This window comes from Sceloporus occidentalis, unplaced genomic scaffold (assembly GCF_023333645.1).
Source record: "Sceloporus occidentalis isolate IW3139 unplaced genomic scaffold, rSceOcc1.0.p SCAF_20, whole genome shotgun sequence".
Taxonomy (NCBI): Eukaryota; Metazoa; Chordata; class Lepidosauria; order Squamata; family Phrynosomatidae; genus Sceloporus; species Sceloporus occidentalis.
In genome coordinates, this window is record NW_028317000.1 from 11951236 (window position 1) to 11967677 (window position 16442).

General features: G+C 44.2%; 1 protein-coding gene across 1 annotated transcript in view; it reads right to left on the reverse strand.

Annotated features, from left to right (window-relative positions):
- The window catches only part of LOC149302024 (sodium/calcium exchanger 1-like), a 38241-nt gene that overhangs the window by 13472 nt on the left and 8327 nt on the right, over positions 1-16442 (reverse strand). The window contains exon 2 of the mRNA XM_089482997.1: positions 8745-10515. Coding sequence (XP_089339123.1) covers positions 8745-10498 — 1754 coding nt within the window. The 5' untranslated portion in view covers positions 10499-10515. The remainder of the gene's footprint in view (positions 1-8744; positions 10516-16442) is intronic.

A 16442-nucleotide genomic window follows, 5' to 3' on the forward strand; every position in this document is an offset into this window, starting at 1 on the left:
TTTATCCCAAAAGTGCTGAGGTAAGGCCATCATCTCTTTTTCTGGCGCAGTTCCTGGGCTCTCAGCAGCATCTCAGCACCCAAACAGAAGACAGACAAAGCTTTTCTTGGGAAGGGCAGAAGGCAAAGAAAAGGCAAGAAAAGCTTTCCCTGGTTCATTCCTTTGCGTCAGGCTGCTGCTAAAAGACGCAGGCACTTGCGCCATTTCGGGGGGAAAGGTAATCGAACGCATGACATGCGATTACTTATTTTTAATCTCTGTACATCAACAGCTCTGAAAAATCCCCCCCTCCCCCACTTCATTTCGCTCACAGACACCCTCATTTGTACAAATAGTATCGCACACATTTATACAAATTTGCAGATGAGGCCAAATTAGGAGGGACAGCTAATGCCCAAGAGGACAGGATCTGAATTCAAAATGACCTTCATAGGTTAGAAAGTGAGACCAAAACTAACAAAATGAATTTCGACAGGGAGGGATGTAGGATGCTACACTTGTGCAGTAAAAATGAAATGTACAGATATAGGATGGGGACACCTAGCTGGACAATAATACATGTGAAAGGGATCTAGGAGTTCTAGTAGACCACAAGTTGAATTTGACAGTGTGATACAGCAGCTAAAAAAGCCAATGCAATGCTAAGCTGCATCAATAGACGTATAGTGTCTAGATCAAGGGAAGAAATAGTGCCACTCTATTCTGCTATGGTCAGGCCTTATAATACTGTGTCCAGTTCTGGGCACCACAATTCAAAAGGGATGTGGACAAGCTGGAGCATATCCAGAAGAAGGAGATGGTGAAGGATTTGGAAACCATGCATTTATGAGGAGAGATTTAGGGAGCTGGATATGTTTAGCCTTAGAGAAGAGATGGTTAAGAGGTGATATGAGAGCCCTGTTTAAGTGTTTGAAGAGCTCTCATATTGAGGATGCAGCAAGCTTATTTTCTACTGCTCCAGAAACTAGGACCTACAGCAATGTATTCAAACTGCAGGAAAATAGATTTCATCTCAACATTAGGAGAAACTTCCTGACAGTAAGAGTTTTTTGCCAGTGAAACACGCTTCCTTGGAGAGTGGTGAAGTCTCCTTCTTTGGAGGTCTTTAAACAGAGACTGGATGGCCATCTGTCGGGGATGCTTTGATTGTGAGTACCTGCATGGCAGAATGGGGTTAGACTGCATGGCCCCTTGTGGTCTCTTCCAACTCTATGATTCAATGACACATTTATTCCGCCAGCTTACTGCAGTTCATACTTCTTACACCACACCACATCTCACTCCCGCGCACGCCTTCATGCACGGGCATTTGCCTCTGCTCACGTTGGCACCCTGCCCATTACGCATCTGCTCAGGCCCTGCCAGCCATTCGCTGCCGTGTATTCGCACTCTCTCGCCTGAACTGTTGGCCCAATATGCCACTCTTCTTCCCTCCCCATTCCCAGCACCATCACTGTCACCACCTTCCTCTCTCTTGTGCGATTTAGGTCAGAGCCCGTCACACTGGGAGATGGAGGTTGCCGCAGCACCGTTTCGGCGGGTGAAAGATTAAAATTTCCAAAATTAATTCCATGTGTCTGTTAGAGCCGGAGGGAGGGCAATTGTGGGTGCGTTGGGGGACGAGGATGAAGCGGCCAAGCAGAAAATGAAGAGAGGATTTCTGAGATGGACAGATATCTGAGTGTGTGCACACTCATGTGTCTGTGTCTATCTGTGTGTTTTCAGATTCTCCTGGAACCGAGTTGGCTATGAATTTTTATTGCAAAGAAAAGGTGCCTCTGAAAAGGTCCAGAGCAGTGGTCTAGTGGAACCAATGTTGACAGGGTTGGCGTTGGATAGGGCTGCATCTGCACTGCAGAAATAATGCAGCTTAACATCGCTTCAACTGCCACGGCTCAATGCGTTCCTGCATGGCAGAATGGGGTTGGACTGGATGGCCCTTGTGCTGTCTTCCAACTCTATGATTCTATGAATGCAATCAAATCCTGGGATTTGTAATTTTGTCACCTATTTGGCCTTCTCCATCAGAGAGCTCAGGTGCCACAATGAATTACAAATCCCAGGAATCCATTGCAGTTAAAGTGGTGTCAAACGACATTATTTCTACCGCCTAGGTCTATTCATTTTTTATTAGCAAGGCTGACATTATCTACCCCAACACACACCTCAGACTTCAATGCCAATCTGAATTTAGCAGTTATCCTCCTTATATTGGAAGCTTGTTGTTGTGTGTCTTCAAGTTGTTTCCAACTTATGGCAACCCTAAGGTGAACCTACAATGGGGTATTCTTGGTAAGTTTCTTCGGTGGGGGGCGGTTGATATCTCTTGAAGCTGAGAGAGTGTGACACAGTGGATTTATATGGCTGAGTCACCCAGTGGATTTATATGATCACCCAGTGGATTTATATGGCTGAACCAGGATTCACACCCTGGTCTCTATAGAGTCCAGCACTCAAACCACTCCATCACACTGGCTCTTTATTACTGGTGTGTGTGTGTGTGTGTGTGTGTGTGTATAGTCTTGCGACCCACTTTTATTATAATTCAAAGTATTTTGTACTGGTATTGTCTTAGTTGGGCAATCAAAACCTATTAGCTTTACAAAAGACCTGTTCCTTGCAGAGATAAAGCCTGGTACAACGTTTCTGGGTAGGGGTTATGAATTAATCCAGTCTATTTTCAGTCTCTTTGGTGGGTGGACAGAAGCATGCCCATGGAACCCTGTTTAAATATTTGAAGGGGTGCCATATTGAGGATGGAGCAAGCTTTTTTTCTGCTGCTCCAGAGAACAGGACCCGGAGCAATGGGTGCAAGCTAAAGGGAAAGAGATTCCAGCTCAACATTAGGAGGAATTTCCTGACAGTAAGAGCTGTTCTTCAATGGAATCCACTCCCTTGGAGAGTGGCAGAGTCTCCTTCTTTGGAGATTTTTAAACAGAAGCTGGATGGCTATCTGTCGCATGTGCTTTGATTCGGTGTTCCTGCATGTCAAGGGGTTGGACATGATGGCCTTTGTGGTCTCTCTCAACTTTATGATCCTATAATCCTATTATGAGACCCTGCATGTCAACATTTACCACTATTCCATGGGTACAGAGTGCCTAAAACTGGCATTATCACACCTACCTGCCACCTCCCCATGGACTTTCTCCCATACTTTTATCAGCAGATGTTTGGACACTGAGCACCTTATTCCCATATCAACTCCCCATCAGGTAGTGCTAGCCAGGAAAAACTACATTTCCACTCTTAGGCTAACATCTAAAGGCACAAGAAGACAGGAGACTCCAACTTAATGTGGAGCATCATTTTTAGCAGTAGCATCAGGGCAAGAATTGGGAACTCGTGTCCAGGATCCCACTCAGCAGACTGAACCATGTGCAAACTTTCCGTAAATTTCTCTCCTATTTCCATTTTGTATTTGTTGCTGAATTTTAAAGTTCTTCTGCCATTTGGGATCCTAGACATATATTTAGGTATATGGAATTGCGATGGCTCATAGCTTTTAGCAATAAACCAAGTAAACCCTTGTTTTCTCCAGCTCCTTTTTTGCATTTCTTTCTTTTGGCAATGTGTTAAGTAGTCTGCTATATGCAACACTACTTGTTGTTTATTCCAGGGCTGGGGAGTAGGAGTAAGGAGTAAGGAGTAAAGGAGTAAGAGTTTTTTGTAAGAGTAGGAATGAGGAGTAACAATATATATTTGTTACTCCTTATTCCTGTTATTATATTGTACATGCAAACACCAAAAAACAATTTTATGATACTGCACTGAGGAAGGGACTGGGAGGCAAAGAAAGACAGACATATGAATGCCGGCCTTGCAAAGCAACCAAGGCTTTTCCTCGGGGCTGGGAGTAGGAGTCGGAGTAAGGAGTAAGATGTTTTTCACAGGAGTAGGAGTAATGTTAAGGAAAAAAAAACTTACTCCAGAGTAGGACAAAGAGTAACCCCAAAATCACCACTACTCCCAAACTCTGTTTTATCCATCAATAGTTGGGTAGAATTCTATGATTCTATTTCTATTTAGAATTCTATGATTCTATTATTCTATTTACACAATGTGTACATTGCCTTTTAAATAAGTTTGTTGCAAAACCCAATTATCTTTGCTCCAGCTCTCATTAAATTTCCTTCATTAGCCTGTCTTATTATATACACTGTGGTTTAGGTGGACCATTATACCAGGAACTGAATTACATATAGGATGCTACATGGCTGTGAGTCTCAGACTATCTCCAGTCCTGGATGGGTATTGTTAGTAGAGTCAGCCCTCCATATCCACAGATTCAGGCGTCCGCAGTTTGGAAATATTCCAAAAAGATATACATAAACCTTGGTTTTGCCATTTTATAGAAGGGACACAATTTTGGTATGTCGTTGTATATAATGGGACTTGAGCATCCACCAATTTTGGTATCTACAAAGAGTCCAGGAACCAAACCCCAATGGATACCAAGGACCCATTGTACTATTATTGTCAGGTTACCATGTTGTTGCTTAGCATTATCTATTAAATGTGTAAGGAGCCGCAATAGAGCAAATGCATTCCCCAAACCCCATCCCTCTGAAACCTGCAAACTTTGGTCTTCAACCCTATTTTATTGGTTTGCTTGCTTATTACAGACATTGCTCACCCAGCCGGCGAGCAAATTCCCAGCTTACTACCCTCTTCCCTAATAATCGAAATCAATAAAAAGCAGTTAAAAACCCTACAAACAGCATATTAAGCCAGTAAATTTCCTATGGAACGATAGCCCAATGCCCTAAGCAGAGATAAAAATTTAAATTAAGCAATCGTTAATGCAAGAGAAGGAGGACTATAAAGGCTGTGTCGGGTGCCAAGCTGGTATCAGATGAACAGGTAAACCTCTCCGACAAAATAGTCTGGGTGCCACCTGGGTGTCACCAATTGGCATCCACCAAAGAGGCATGTCTCAGCAAAGATGTTTTGTTGTGCAAAGTCTGTTTACAGACAGACAGCACCCTTCTTTTCCTCCTCAACCCTTGCCTATCTGGAAGCTTTTAAAAGCAGCATTGGCACTGAGAAGATGGCAAAAGATTGCTGGGGAAACACAGATTTTTTTAGGCATTGGAGCATACATATATCAGCAATAATGTAATAAAGCTTACACCAGGAAAAAGCAGGTTTGTGGTCTAGCCAGTCCTACTGTAGCTATATCTGCCCACCTAGATAAGACAAGGTAAAGCAAATATCCTTCCACAATCCTTCATTGAGGTTGCTGGCACACTACACAAATAAAGTGATTTGACACTGCTCAAATTGCCATGGCTCACGGCTATGGAATCCTGGGATGTGTAGAATCATAGAACCATAGAGTTGGAAGAGACCCCAAGGCCCATCCAGTCCAACCCCATTCTGCCATGCAGGAACTCTCAATCAAACCACCTCCGACAGATGGCCATTCAGACTCTGTTTAAAGACCTCTCAGGAAGGAGACTCCACTTGTAGTTTGTTGTGGCACCAGGACAAACAAGGGAGGCTTAAATAGCTCACAAAACTATACATCCCAGAATCCCATCGCATGAGCCGCAGCAGTTAAAGTTGAGTCAAACTGATTTATTTCTGCAAGGTAGCAGCAGCCTTGTGGGCCTCAAAACAGAGAGAGAAATGGAGAGCAGGATCCGGGGCGTATTCTCTGGAACAGCAGAAAACAAGCTTGCTCCCTCCTCAACATAACATCCCTTCAAATACTTAAACAGGGATGTCATATCACCTTTTAACTGTCTCTTCTCCAGGCTAAACATACATACCCAGCTCCTTCCTCATAGGACATGACTTCCAGACCGTTCACCATTTTAGTCACCCTCCTTTGGACACACTCCAGTTTCTCAACATGCTTTTTGAACTGTGGTGCGCAGAACTGGACACAGTATTATTTTAGATGAGGCTTGAATAAAGCAGAATAGAGTGGGACTACTGCTTCCCTTGATCTAGATGCTACACTTCCATTCATGCAGCTTGGAATTGCATTGGCCTTTTTAGCTGCTGCATCACACTCTTGACTCATATTCAACTTGTGGTCTACTAGGACTCCTAGATCCCTTTCATATGCATTATTGTCTGTTGACTCATGTTCGACATGTGGTTTACTAGAGGACCCAAAAATGTAGTCTTGTTAAGCCAGGTGTCCCCCATCAATATCTGTGCATTTTATTTTTACTGCCCAAGTGTAGCATCCTGCATCTCTCTCTGTTGAATTTGATTTTGTTAGTTTTGGTCCCGCTTTCTGACTTATTAAACTCATGAAGGTCCTCAACATGACACCCCTTCAAATATTCAAACAGGTTGATCATACCATCTCTCAGCCTTCTCTTCTCCAGGCTAAATATACCTATACTACATTCAGTTTTGCTCCATACTGAAGGATGGAGACTGAGTCCCACTACCTTTTAAACCGGATCACAAATCGGTTTCAACAGTTTCAAATCACCTTGGTTCCCACTTGAAGCGAGCTAGACCCATTCAACCCATGTCTTTTTGACGCTGACGTTTTCCGCGCCTTTTTGGATAAATCAATTCTGCGCAAGTGTGAACCAGATGCGGATTGGAATCGATTTAAATTTTCCCTTTGGGTAGCTGGAGCGGGTCCATTTTGAATTGATTTGTTTGTGAATGTGAACCACAAGTGGGTTATTTCACAGGGGAAAAATGCGATCGGGGCAAACGTAGTGGGAACCAAGTTCCACTGTCGAATCAAAGCCAGAGATTTGGATCACAAACCTTTTTTTTTTTTTTGGTAAGTGGGAATGAGGCCCAAGATGCCTCCATATTGGGCACAACTCCTATTTTGCTGATATAGTTTGTGCCCATTTTAAGTGCCCTTTCCCTTTGAGCCCAATCCACGCTGCCCACTAGCATAAGAGGACAAAGGACTATACATAAGAAAAGAGCAGGGACACAGAGGTCTTGAGTGCAAGAGCCAAATGTCTATTCAGACCTTCCCTGGATGCCATCTTTACCTCTGCTATTTATGTTACTAATCAGGACTTGGTTCATCCTTGTTGTGTGCCTTCAAGTCATTTCCGACTTATGGCGACCCTAAGGTTCATCATGGAGTTTTCTCAGCAAGGTTCGCTCAGAGGGGCTTTGCCATTGCTTTCCCCTGAGGCTGAGACAGTGTGCCTTGTCCAAGGTTAACTTGGGCAGTGGGTTTCATGGCCAAGCTAGAAATCGAATCCGAGTCTCCAGAATCGTGGTCCAACATGCAAACCGCTATGCCACAAAACCTAATTAATTACCCCTGATTAAATTTGGAAGATGATTTTTTTAGATATGTGGTTTCAATAGCCAATTACTTTGGAGTAAAAATCCATGTTTTTCCAATCTGAAGTCATCTGAAGTTGTTTTTAAAAACTGAGCGAATTAATGGTTCAGCACATTAATTAACACATTAGTTTAATATTTGTTTCATCATATCTTAATACGATCATATAGTTGGCTCCCTGTCTGTTCTCTTTCCACCAGCAGACAGAGACCTTTTCGTTTCGCCTTTGGCTCCTAATGTTTTGTGGCAGAAGGAACTTTCAAAAGGATGTGTTATACTTTCTTTTTCTTTTTTCTTTCCTATTTTTAAGTCACACGTTCTCAGCCTCAGGGCAAAGCAATGACAAACCTCCTCTGAACAAATCTTGTCAAGAAAACCCCATTATAAAAACTTTTAAGGTCACCGTATGTTGGAAACGACTCGGAGGCACGCAACAACCACAATAACAACAAATTGTAATGTGTGAGGTCAAAGTCTTTCATGACCAGCATCCGTAGTTTGTTGTGGGTTTTTTGGGCTCTGTGGCCATATTCTAGAAGAGTTTATTCCTGACGTTTTGCCAGCATCTGTGGCTGGCATCTTCAGAGAATGCTGGCATGGAAGAGCGTGGGGGATATATACTTCCATGCCAGCATCCTCTGAAGATGCCAGGCACAGATGCTGGCGAAACGTCAGGAATAAACTCTTCTAGAACATGGCCACAGAGCCCAAAAAACCCACAACAAACTATAAATTGTAATGTGTTTGGAATTGTTCTAATTTACAGTTTTTAATAAGAGTATTTATGTTAATTATTATGTCAATGGCGCAGTTATTAAATGCCACTACTGCAGCCACAAGGTTGTGAGTTTGATCCCAGAGGGCACCAAGGTTGACTCAGCCCTCCATCCTTTCGTAGGTTGGTCAAATGAGCACCCATCTTGTTGACTGTAAATTGCTCAGTGTAGAAAATATAAATTCTAATGGTAATGCTAATAATAATGTTAATGATAATGTTGATTAATTATTACTTTTTGAAATTTGATGTGAGTTGCCTTGTGCCCCATTCCAGGAGAAAGATCTTGATTAAACCAGGATATTAAATCAACGATAGCAAACAGATCTTCTTTAACAATCTAATATTGCATTAAACTACAGTGGGGCCTTGGTATACGCTGGGGTTTGGTTCCAGGAACCCCCATGAATAACAAAATCCGTGGATGCTCAAGTACCATTAAATACAATGGCATAGCAAAATGGTGTCCCTTATATAAAATGGGAAAATCAAGGTTTGATACTTGGAATTTATACTTTTTAAAAAATATATTTTCAAGCCGTGGATGCTTGAATCAATGTATAAAAAATCTGTGGATAAGGAGGGCCAACTGTATCATCCTCCACAGGTTTCCACACATACCTTCCCCTTTAAACTCCCCAAATGAGCATCCCTCCTCATCCCCATTCTCCCGTCTCTTACATGGTTTCGTCATTCTGAAACTCCACTTTGCCGGCGACCTCCTCATAGTCCTCTCCAGCCTTAGCTGTGCCTTCGATGGTGTGGAAGGGGATGGCCACTCGCCCACGGGCCCCTGAGGTCCTCAGCACCTTGATGCGCACGGCACCAACGCTCTCGCTCACTCGCATGGAGGCGCCCTCAAAGGTGAAGATGCCAGCATGGTCATCGTCAAAGATGGTCACGGTCGCCATCTTGGAAGGCCCAAGGCAAGCTTTGGGGGGAGGCTCAGGTCCCGGTTCAGCCCAGGAAGCCCGCACATTGCTCAGGTGGACATAAAAATACTCATCCTCTTCAAAAATGTCATCGTCAATGATTCCAACTCGCACTTCCTTGTGGGTCTCCCCTGGCTTGAAGAGCAATGTGCCTTCTGCAAATTCATAGTCGGAACCGGCGTTGGCCGTCCCGTCCTCGGTGCGGAAGTCCACCCGCAGCGTGACACGGCCTGGGTCTCCTCCTCGGCGAGCCACGGTCAGCACCACAGAGCCACAGTTCTCAAAGCACTGGTAATGTGACGGCTCAAAGCCGACTTTGGTCACCGACTCGTCTTCTTCCACACGCACTTCTTGCATGCTTATTGCTTTGCGGGCCTGGTCAGCTGCATGTTTCTTGAGGATATTCCCTGCTCCGATCATCATGCGGGTAGCCTGAATGCGGTAGAAGGCTCTGCTCTTCTGCTGCTGAACCAACACATGATAGTTAGCCATCTCAATAAGTTGTTCCATGTCCTTTTCTGGGTGTTTCTGCTTGAGGTCTCTCAAGGTGCGGGCCATGTCTCGACGGGCTTCGTCATCTTGGTCCTTTCCCACATCCACGAGACCTTCAGACCCTTCCTTTAGTGAGTTGTCCATCTCCATATCCAATTTTGGGTAACCAGTATCTCCCTCAGTCTCGATTATGAGGCCTCGAGCCTTATCAGCTCGATATTTTTTCTGGACGTACTTGTAGAAGAGTAGTCTCCGATCCGCCACCCAAGCTTGAACCACGCAGATAGGAAAGAAGAGAAAAGTAAGGAGGCCTTCCCATAATTCGACTACACCAGGAGAGAACCAGGCCAAGATGAGATACAACCAGATGTAGGCAAAGATGCTCCAGGCAGCAGTAACAAAGAAGACCCGCAGGTGTTTGATGCGCCGGATCTCACCCTCGGGGACCACATGGACACAGACGGCAATAATGATGAACATGTTGAAGGCAGCGCTTCCGACGATGGTGCTGGGCCCCATATCTCCAGCGTGGAAGCCGTGGCCCACAATTTCAATGATGGAAAGAAGGATCTCAGGTGCAGAAGAACCCAAAGCCATCAGGGTCAGGTTGGAGACAGTCTCGTTCCAGATGCGGATGGTGGTGGTGGTCGTCTCCCCGTTGGGCTTTTTGATGGTGATCTCTTTTTCCTGGGAGGTGATGACTTCAATAGAGGCCATGAAGCGGTCAGCAATAATGGACATACCCAGGAACATATAGATCAACGCCACAAAGTAGACAATGGCTCTTGCTACTTTATCGCCCACGGAAGGGTTCTGGGGGAGCCACACTGGCAAGATCACCCCTTCCTGGCACTCAGTGGCCTCCAGGCACTTTTTTGTATGGTTGCCACCATCTGGAGAGGCCGCCCCAGTCCCAGGTGGACCCATGTTGCCATCTACTGTTGCCAGCGGTGAGGGCAGGAACAAAGCCAATAGCAATGCTGAAGCCTTCAGACGAGACAGGCGAGACATGGTGGCGAAGATGAAACCTGTAAGTGGGGAAGCATAGTGTTACTGAGGCAATGGCTCACGGCATGCATTCGGACTGTAAAGCACAATATGTGAAATGCCCAAGCAAGTAGCTTACTAAATATGAGCAGCTTTGGGTCTCTAGGTTTCTGGACTGTAGCTTCCATAATCACACATCCATGGCTAGTTTCACCTGTGAGGAGGTGGAGGGCCACATATCTCCATCTCTCTCTACAAGGAGGTTGTTGTGGTCTTGGGATATTCTGCACAGTCCAACACGGATCCTAAAATGAACCCCATTCTCATTTGAACAATGTCACATCACAACACAGTGGAAGGAGAGTGTTAGTCCCAGGGACGCTAAGCACAGATGGTTTTAAAGCCTCCATTCCTAGGTCCTTGTGAAATAGCGAGAGGGTGAGAGACTCAACCAAGAGTATGAATGGAGAATGAGTTCTTGGTCCAAAGGGGATGGTAAGAGGTGTTAATGGAGGTCAGGGGATTGCCATAAAGCACTTCTAATTTTGTGTTTCTCTTTTGTGGGCTAGAAGTGATTTCAAGAATAATGAGTCAGTGGATGGAATGAGCTTTGAAAGAGCCAAAGTAGAACCAAAAAGGGCATGAATAGGGTGAAACAACAGTGGCTGCCAGCCAAAAGTCCTCTTTTGAAGATGTTCAGAAGGACCCAGTTTTCTATTTGAAAAGCTTTCCAGTCAAATTTGGTTTGAAAATTAAGAACCCAAAAAAGTGCTTTTGACTCCCATCAGGAATAATCCAAGCAAGGTGGCCACATGTTCTTCTGTTTGGAGCCAAAGAAGGGCCATCTTCTCTGTACGGGTCCCATTTTTGAGTGGGTGGCCCAGTCTACATCTGGTTTAAAGATGGTTAAAACCCTATAAAGGGTGAGCCTGGGGGGCTTATGTTGCCCACCCAGAGCTAGCATCACCCAGACAGCACACTAAGCAAACAGGTACATGGGACACCTGACAAATCCCAGGATTCCATAGCATGGAGCAAACTGGGCAGTTAAAGTGGTGTCAAATTGCATTCATTCTGCAGTGTGGCAGCAGCCTGCGCCTGGACATTGCCTCCCCCCCCCCCCCATTTTTGAAATTTAATTTAATTACTATATTTTATTTCATTTTATTGATATTCTCTACCTTTGGTACCAAAGGATGGCCTGGGGCACTATGTTGTTTTAATGTATTTTAAGCATGCATTTTAATGTATTTAAACTGTATGGTGTTGTTTAATGTTGTAAGCTGCCCTGAGTCCCAGTCTTGGGAGAAGGATGGGATATAAATAATAATAATAATAATAATAATAATAATAATAATACTCATCATTGGGACTCAAAGGGATTTATTATTCAATGTGAAGTCGAAGGCTTTCATAGCCAGCATCCATAGTCTCTTGTGGGTTTTTTCAGTCTATGTGGCCATGCTCTAGAAGAGTTTATTCCTGGCATTTCACCAACAGAGATCTTCTCTGAAGATGCCAGATGCCACAGATGCTGGCAAAACGTCAGGAATAAACTCTTCTAGAACATGGCCACATAGCCTGAAAAAACCAGACAAACCTATGGATTTATTATTCATTTATGTATTTATCCGATCCCACCTTTCTCCTTGTTTAAAAATCCTAACATTCCTGTTGAATTATGAGCGAACAGCCTTGAAGTTCATGGTGAGCCCTAGGTATATTCTGGGCACATATGCAGCTGACAACCTTCTCCGGTTCCAGTACAAGTAACTGGCAAGCCTTTCTGAACCAGGCTTGGCTGGGTTTGCAGGGGCTACAGGTCCAACTCCTTCCCATCCTTGATATTTGCCTAACAGATACACCAGCTTCCCTCAACCTGGCATCCTCCAGGTATGTTACACTGTTGTTGTCGTGTGCCTTTGTTTCCAGTTTAAGGTGACCTATCATGGGGTTTTTTTTTGGCAAGATTGGTTCAGAGGAGTTTGCCATTGCCTTCCCCTGAAGCTGAGAGTGCCTAAGGTCACCCAGTGGGTTTTCACTGACTGCGCTAGGAATCGAACCCTGGTCTCCGAAGTTATAGTCCAACACTCAAACCACTACACCACACTCTCTCTCTCTCTCTCAACCTTAGAGGAATGTAATGGCCAGCCTCCCCTGAATTAATCTTGCAGAGAAGAACCCACAATGAGGTTGCCATGCGTCGGCAATGACTTGAAGGCATGCAGCAGCAGCGGATGAGAATCCATAACCTTTAAAACATCTTATTTTCTCTAATCGACCCTATATTCTGGTAGACAGCCAATGAAGGGTTTGCAAGCAGGCCAGGAAACCTCTGACTATCAAGAATAAATTCTTCCAGAACATTTATTTTATTTTATAGTCTGAAATACCCACAAAAAGTCTGGGAGGTGTACATCCAACACATCTGGAGGATGACAGGTTAAGAGAAGTTGCTGCTTCCACACACAGAGACACACACAGAAACACACAGCCATTTGCCTGTAAACCTGCTGGAGCCCCAAAGCAATTCTTGGGGTCCGTGCTTTGAGACTGTGTGAAAATCTGACACAGAAACATGTCCAAAAGGAGCTCTTTCTCATCCTGTCTCCCTCCCTCTTTCACGCCTTTTCTGCAAAGAGGAGAAGCTGAAGCATCCTCCCTTTCCCCCTCCTCTCCCACGCCTCTGCCATCAACCGAGGCCGATAAATATATCCCATTTCCCCATCCCTCCCAATCCCAGGAATAGAAAGAGCAGAAGGTATGAGTTGCATCTCCTACACATACACACACATGGTGACACAAAAGCAAGAGCAGACCCTTGTGTCCCCATTCATTAATCCAATATTAATTCAATATTTGCAATCCTTGAGTTGTTCCAAACCCCCATGTTTAGCCAACAACAGCCTTGGCATTTACAGCAGACCCACAGAAATGCACACTAAAAACAAGTTGGGTTTGTGGAAGAGAACCAATGTAGTAAAGCAGTTTGAGCATTAGATGAAGACTTTGAGACACCAGGGTTCAAATCTCAACTCATCCATGGAAACCCACTTGTGTAAATCCCATTTTCTCAACCTTGTGTGTCTTCAAATCTTTTCTGACTTATGGAGACCCTAAGGTGAATTTGCACAAATTCGACCCAGACAGTGAGGAAACAGAAATAGTAAAAGAATCCCCATATCGGGGATCAAACCTTGATCAGAGCAGGGACTGCAGGCAAGAAATCATAAGACGTTTAAGTATAGGGAGGGCGGCTATAAAAGAACTAGAAAATGCCCTATAATGTAAAGATATCCAACGGAGCATGAAAGTTAGAATCATACACCGTATTCCCTATCGCCGCGTACAGATGGGATAGTCGGACAGTTAAGAAAGCGGATAGGAAGAACATTAATTCATTTGAGATGTGGGGCTGGAGAAGAGGGCTGTGTATCCCATGGACAGCCAAGAAGTCAGACAAATGGGTCCTAGAGCAGATCAAACCAGAAATCTCTCTAGAAGCCAAGATGACGAAACTGAGGCTGTTGTACTTCAGCCACATCATGAGAAGGCAAGACTCATTGGAAAGACCAATAATGCTAGGAAAGATTGAGAGAAGCAGAAAGAGAGGAAGGCCGCATGCTAGACGGATGGACTCTATTCAGGAGGTTATTGGTATGGATTTGCAGGACTTGAGCAGACCAGTGGAGGATATGGGGTCTTGCAGATGTCTCATCTACACAACAACAAAGACAAAGATACACTCCTTCCTTAGATCTTTAAACAGAGGCTGGATGGCCATCTGTCGGGGATGCTTTGACTGAGAGTTCCTGCATGGCAAGGAGTTGGACTGGAATCTGGATAGCCCTTGGGATCGCTTCCAACTCTATGATTCTATGGTTTTATTATTCAAATTTATGAGATCTAGGGCAGATGCAAGAAAACCAGGTCTACACACACTGCATGTTGTGGTTTTCAAACATGCGCAAAGAACTCCTTGCAGACAACCTGCGTATAGCTTGGAGTTGTGCCAGGCTTCACAACACAAACATGCACACATACTTATATATAGATATAATTCAAAGCGCATGCATAACTTATATCAGGCTTCGCTCCAGATCAGTAAAGGATTAATAAAATAAAGGTTTTTATTTTTTTTTAAAGCTTTAATATTGAAAGGGAGTCCAGAAGGGCAAAGATCAAGAGGAAGGCTGTGGCTTTAGCTGTGGCTTTACAGAAACATCTGGTCAAGGAGGACCCAGAAGGAAAGAGGATTCTCGATTAGACAAACCTTTCTTTTGGTCCAACACAGCTTTTACCTACTCTGTTGCTTTACTCCATCCTCTTGGGAGAGGTTTGGGAGATTTTGTTTTAGTGAGCGTTGTATATCCAATAAGAAGCTTCTCTCTCAAGTCCGACAAAGTAAAGGGCAGGTCTGCGGTGCCTCTGATGTGCAGACCGTTCAGTGCGTAAGTACACACTGATGAAAAATGCCAGTGCGCTCATTGCCTTCTTCCGTGGGCCCTCCCCATGCTCTCCAAAACCGCAGATTGCAAATCCTGCTGAATGTAATAAATGCGACTTGATCTGCAGTAGGGTTAAGCATCCTATTAAACATTCTTAAAGTGTTGTATTGTTTGGAGTGTGGGTGTTTTTAATGGAAATGATGGCCAGTTTACTATTGCATTCCCTTTCAGAGACCAGCTCAAGAAGAAGAGGCTGCGCAAGGCTCACACTAATATTAGGCAGAGCGAAAGAGCTGAGTTGGGATGTCTCATGAAAGGGATGGTGTGTGTGTGTGTGTGTGTGTGTGTGCGCACGCGCGCGCACACACACACACACATCCCTTTCATGAGACACCCCAGCTCAGCTCTTACTTGGTCTGCCTTACGTTCCAAAACCAGTTTATATTTTAGCAATAGCAACAGTGGTCCCCAAACTCGGGTCCTCCAGGTGTTTTGGACTTCAGCTCCCAGTATTCCTGGCTGTCGGCCATGTTGGTTGGGGATTCTGAGAGCTGAAGTCCAAAACACCTGGAGGACCAAAGTTTGGGAACCATTGCTGGAGATCCTGCATTGAGCTGGGGCTGGATTTGAAGACCTAAAGGACCCCTTGATTCCACGATTCTAATATCTCACAAGTCCCAGTCCAACATTGTTAACCACTATGCCACATTAACATTTAGTTAACATTATTAACAATTAACAAAAATCAATGAACATTAAAAAGCGGCTGGTTTGAGGATACTGGGCACCTTGACTTGAATAGATGAGTGGGGTCAGATGGATGGATGGGTGGCTTTTTGCTGCTTTGCCTTCAGCAACAACATTTCTCAGGTCACAAAGTGAACAATCCCTGTTTCATCTGGAATACACAGTTTGTGAATGCTGCTCATTAGTTATGGAAAGCGGATGAGAGGAATCAAAGCGGCATCGTAAAAACCAAACGCTTCCCAAGTTGCCATAACTCGCCTCGTACTTCTTAAACACAGTTATTGCATAGTGCCAGGTGATAGCATTCTTGACGAATGCTAATATGATATAATATTATGTAATGATCTCAGGAGACCATTCGATGGCTTGGGAAAGGAGTGTGAGAACTCGAAGTAGGATTGGCAAAATAAAAAAGATTCTGAATGTTTTTCCTGGACCAAGGAGTGAGACCTATTCTGTACACTGTTTCTTTACCTTGTACTTTTATTTTCTATACTCTAAAACTCGAACCTTTTTAGAGGGGAGCAGGGAATCTTAGAGAAGGAGATTCCTGCAGTGTTTACAGAAAAATTGCAACCATCATTTTACCTGTCATCTTTATTTTGGTCACAAATTCTATAAGCTTGGTGGCTATATACCCAGCACCAAGGAGGATAGTCCTCTATTGTATAGAGACAATCCCAGTGTTCTAAATTTTGGCCCAGCTCTCTAATCTGTTAAGGTCATTTTGAATTCTGATCCTGTCCTCTGGGGTATTAGCTATTCCTCCAAAT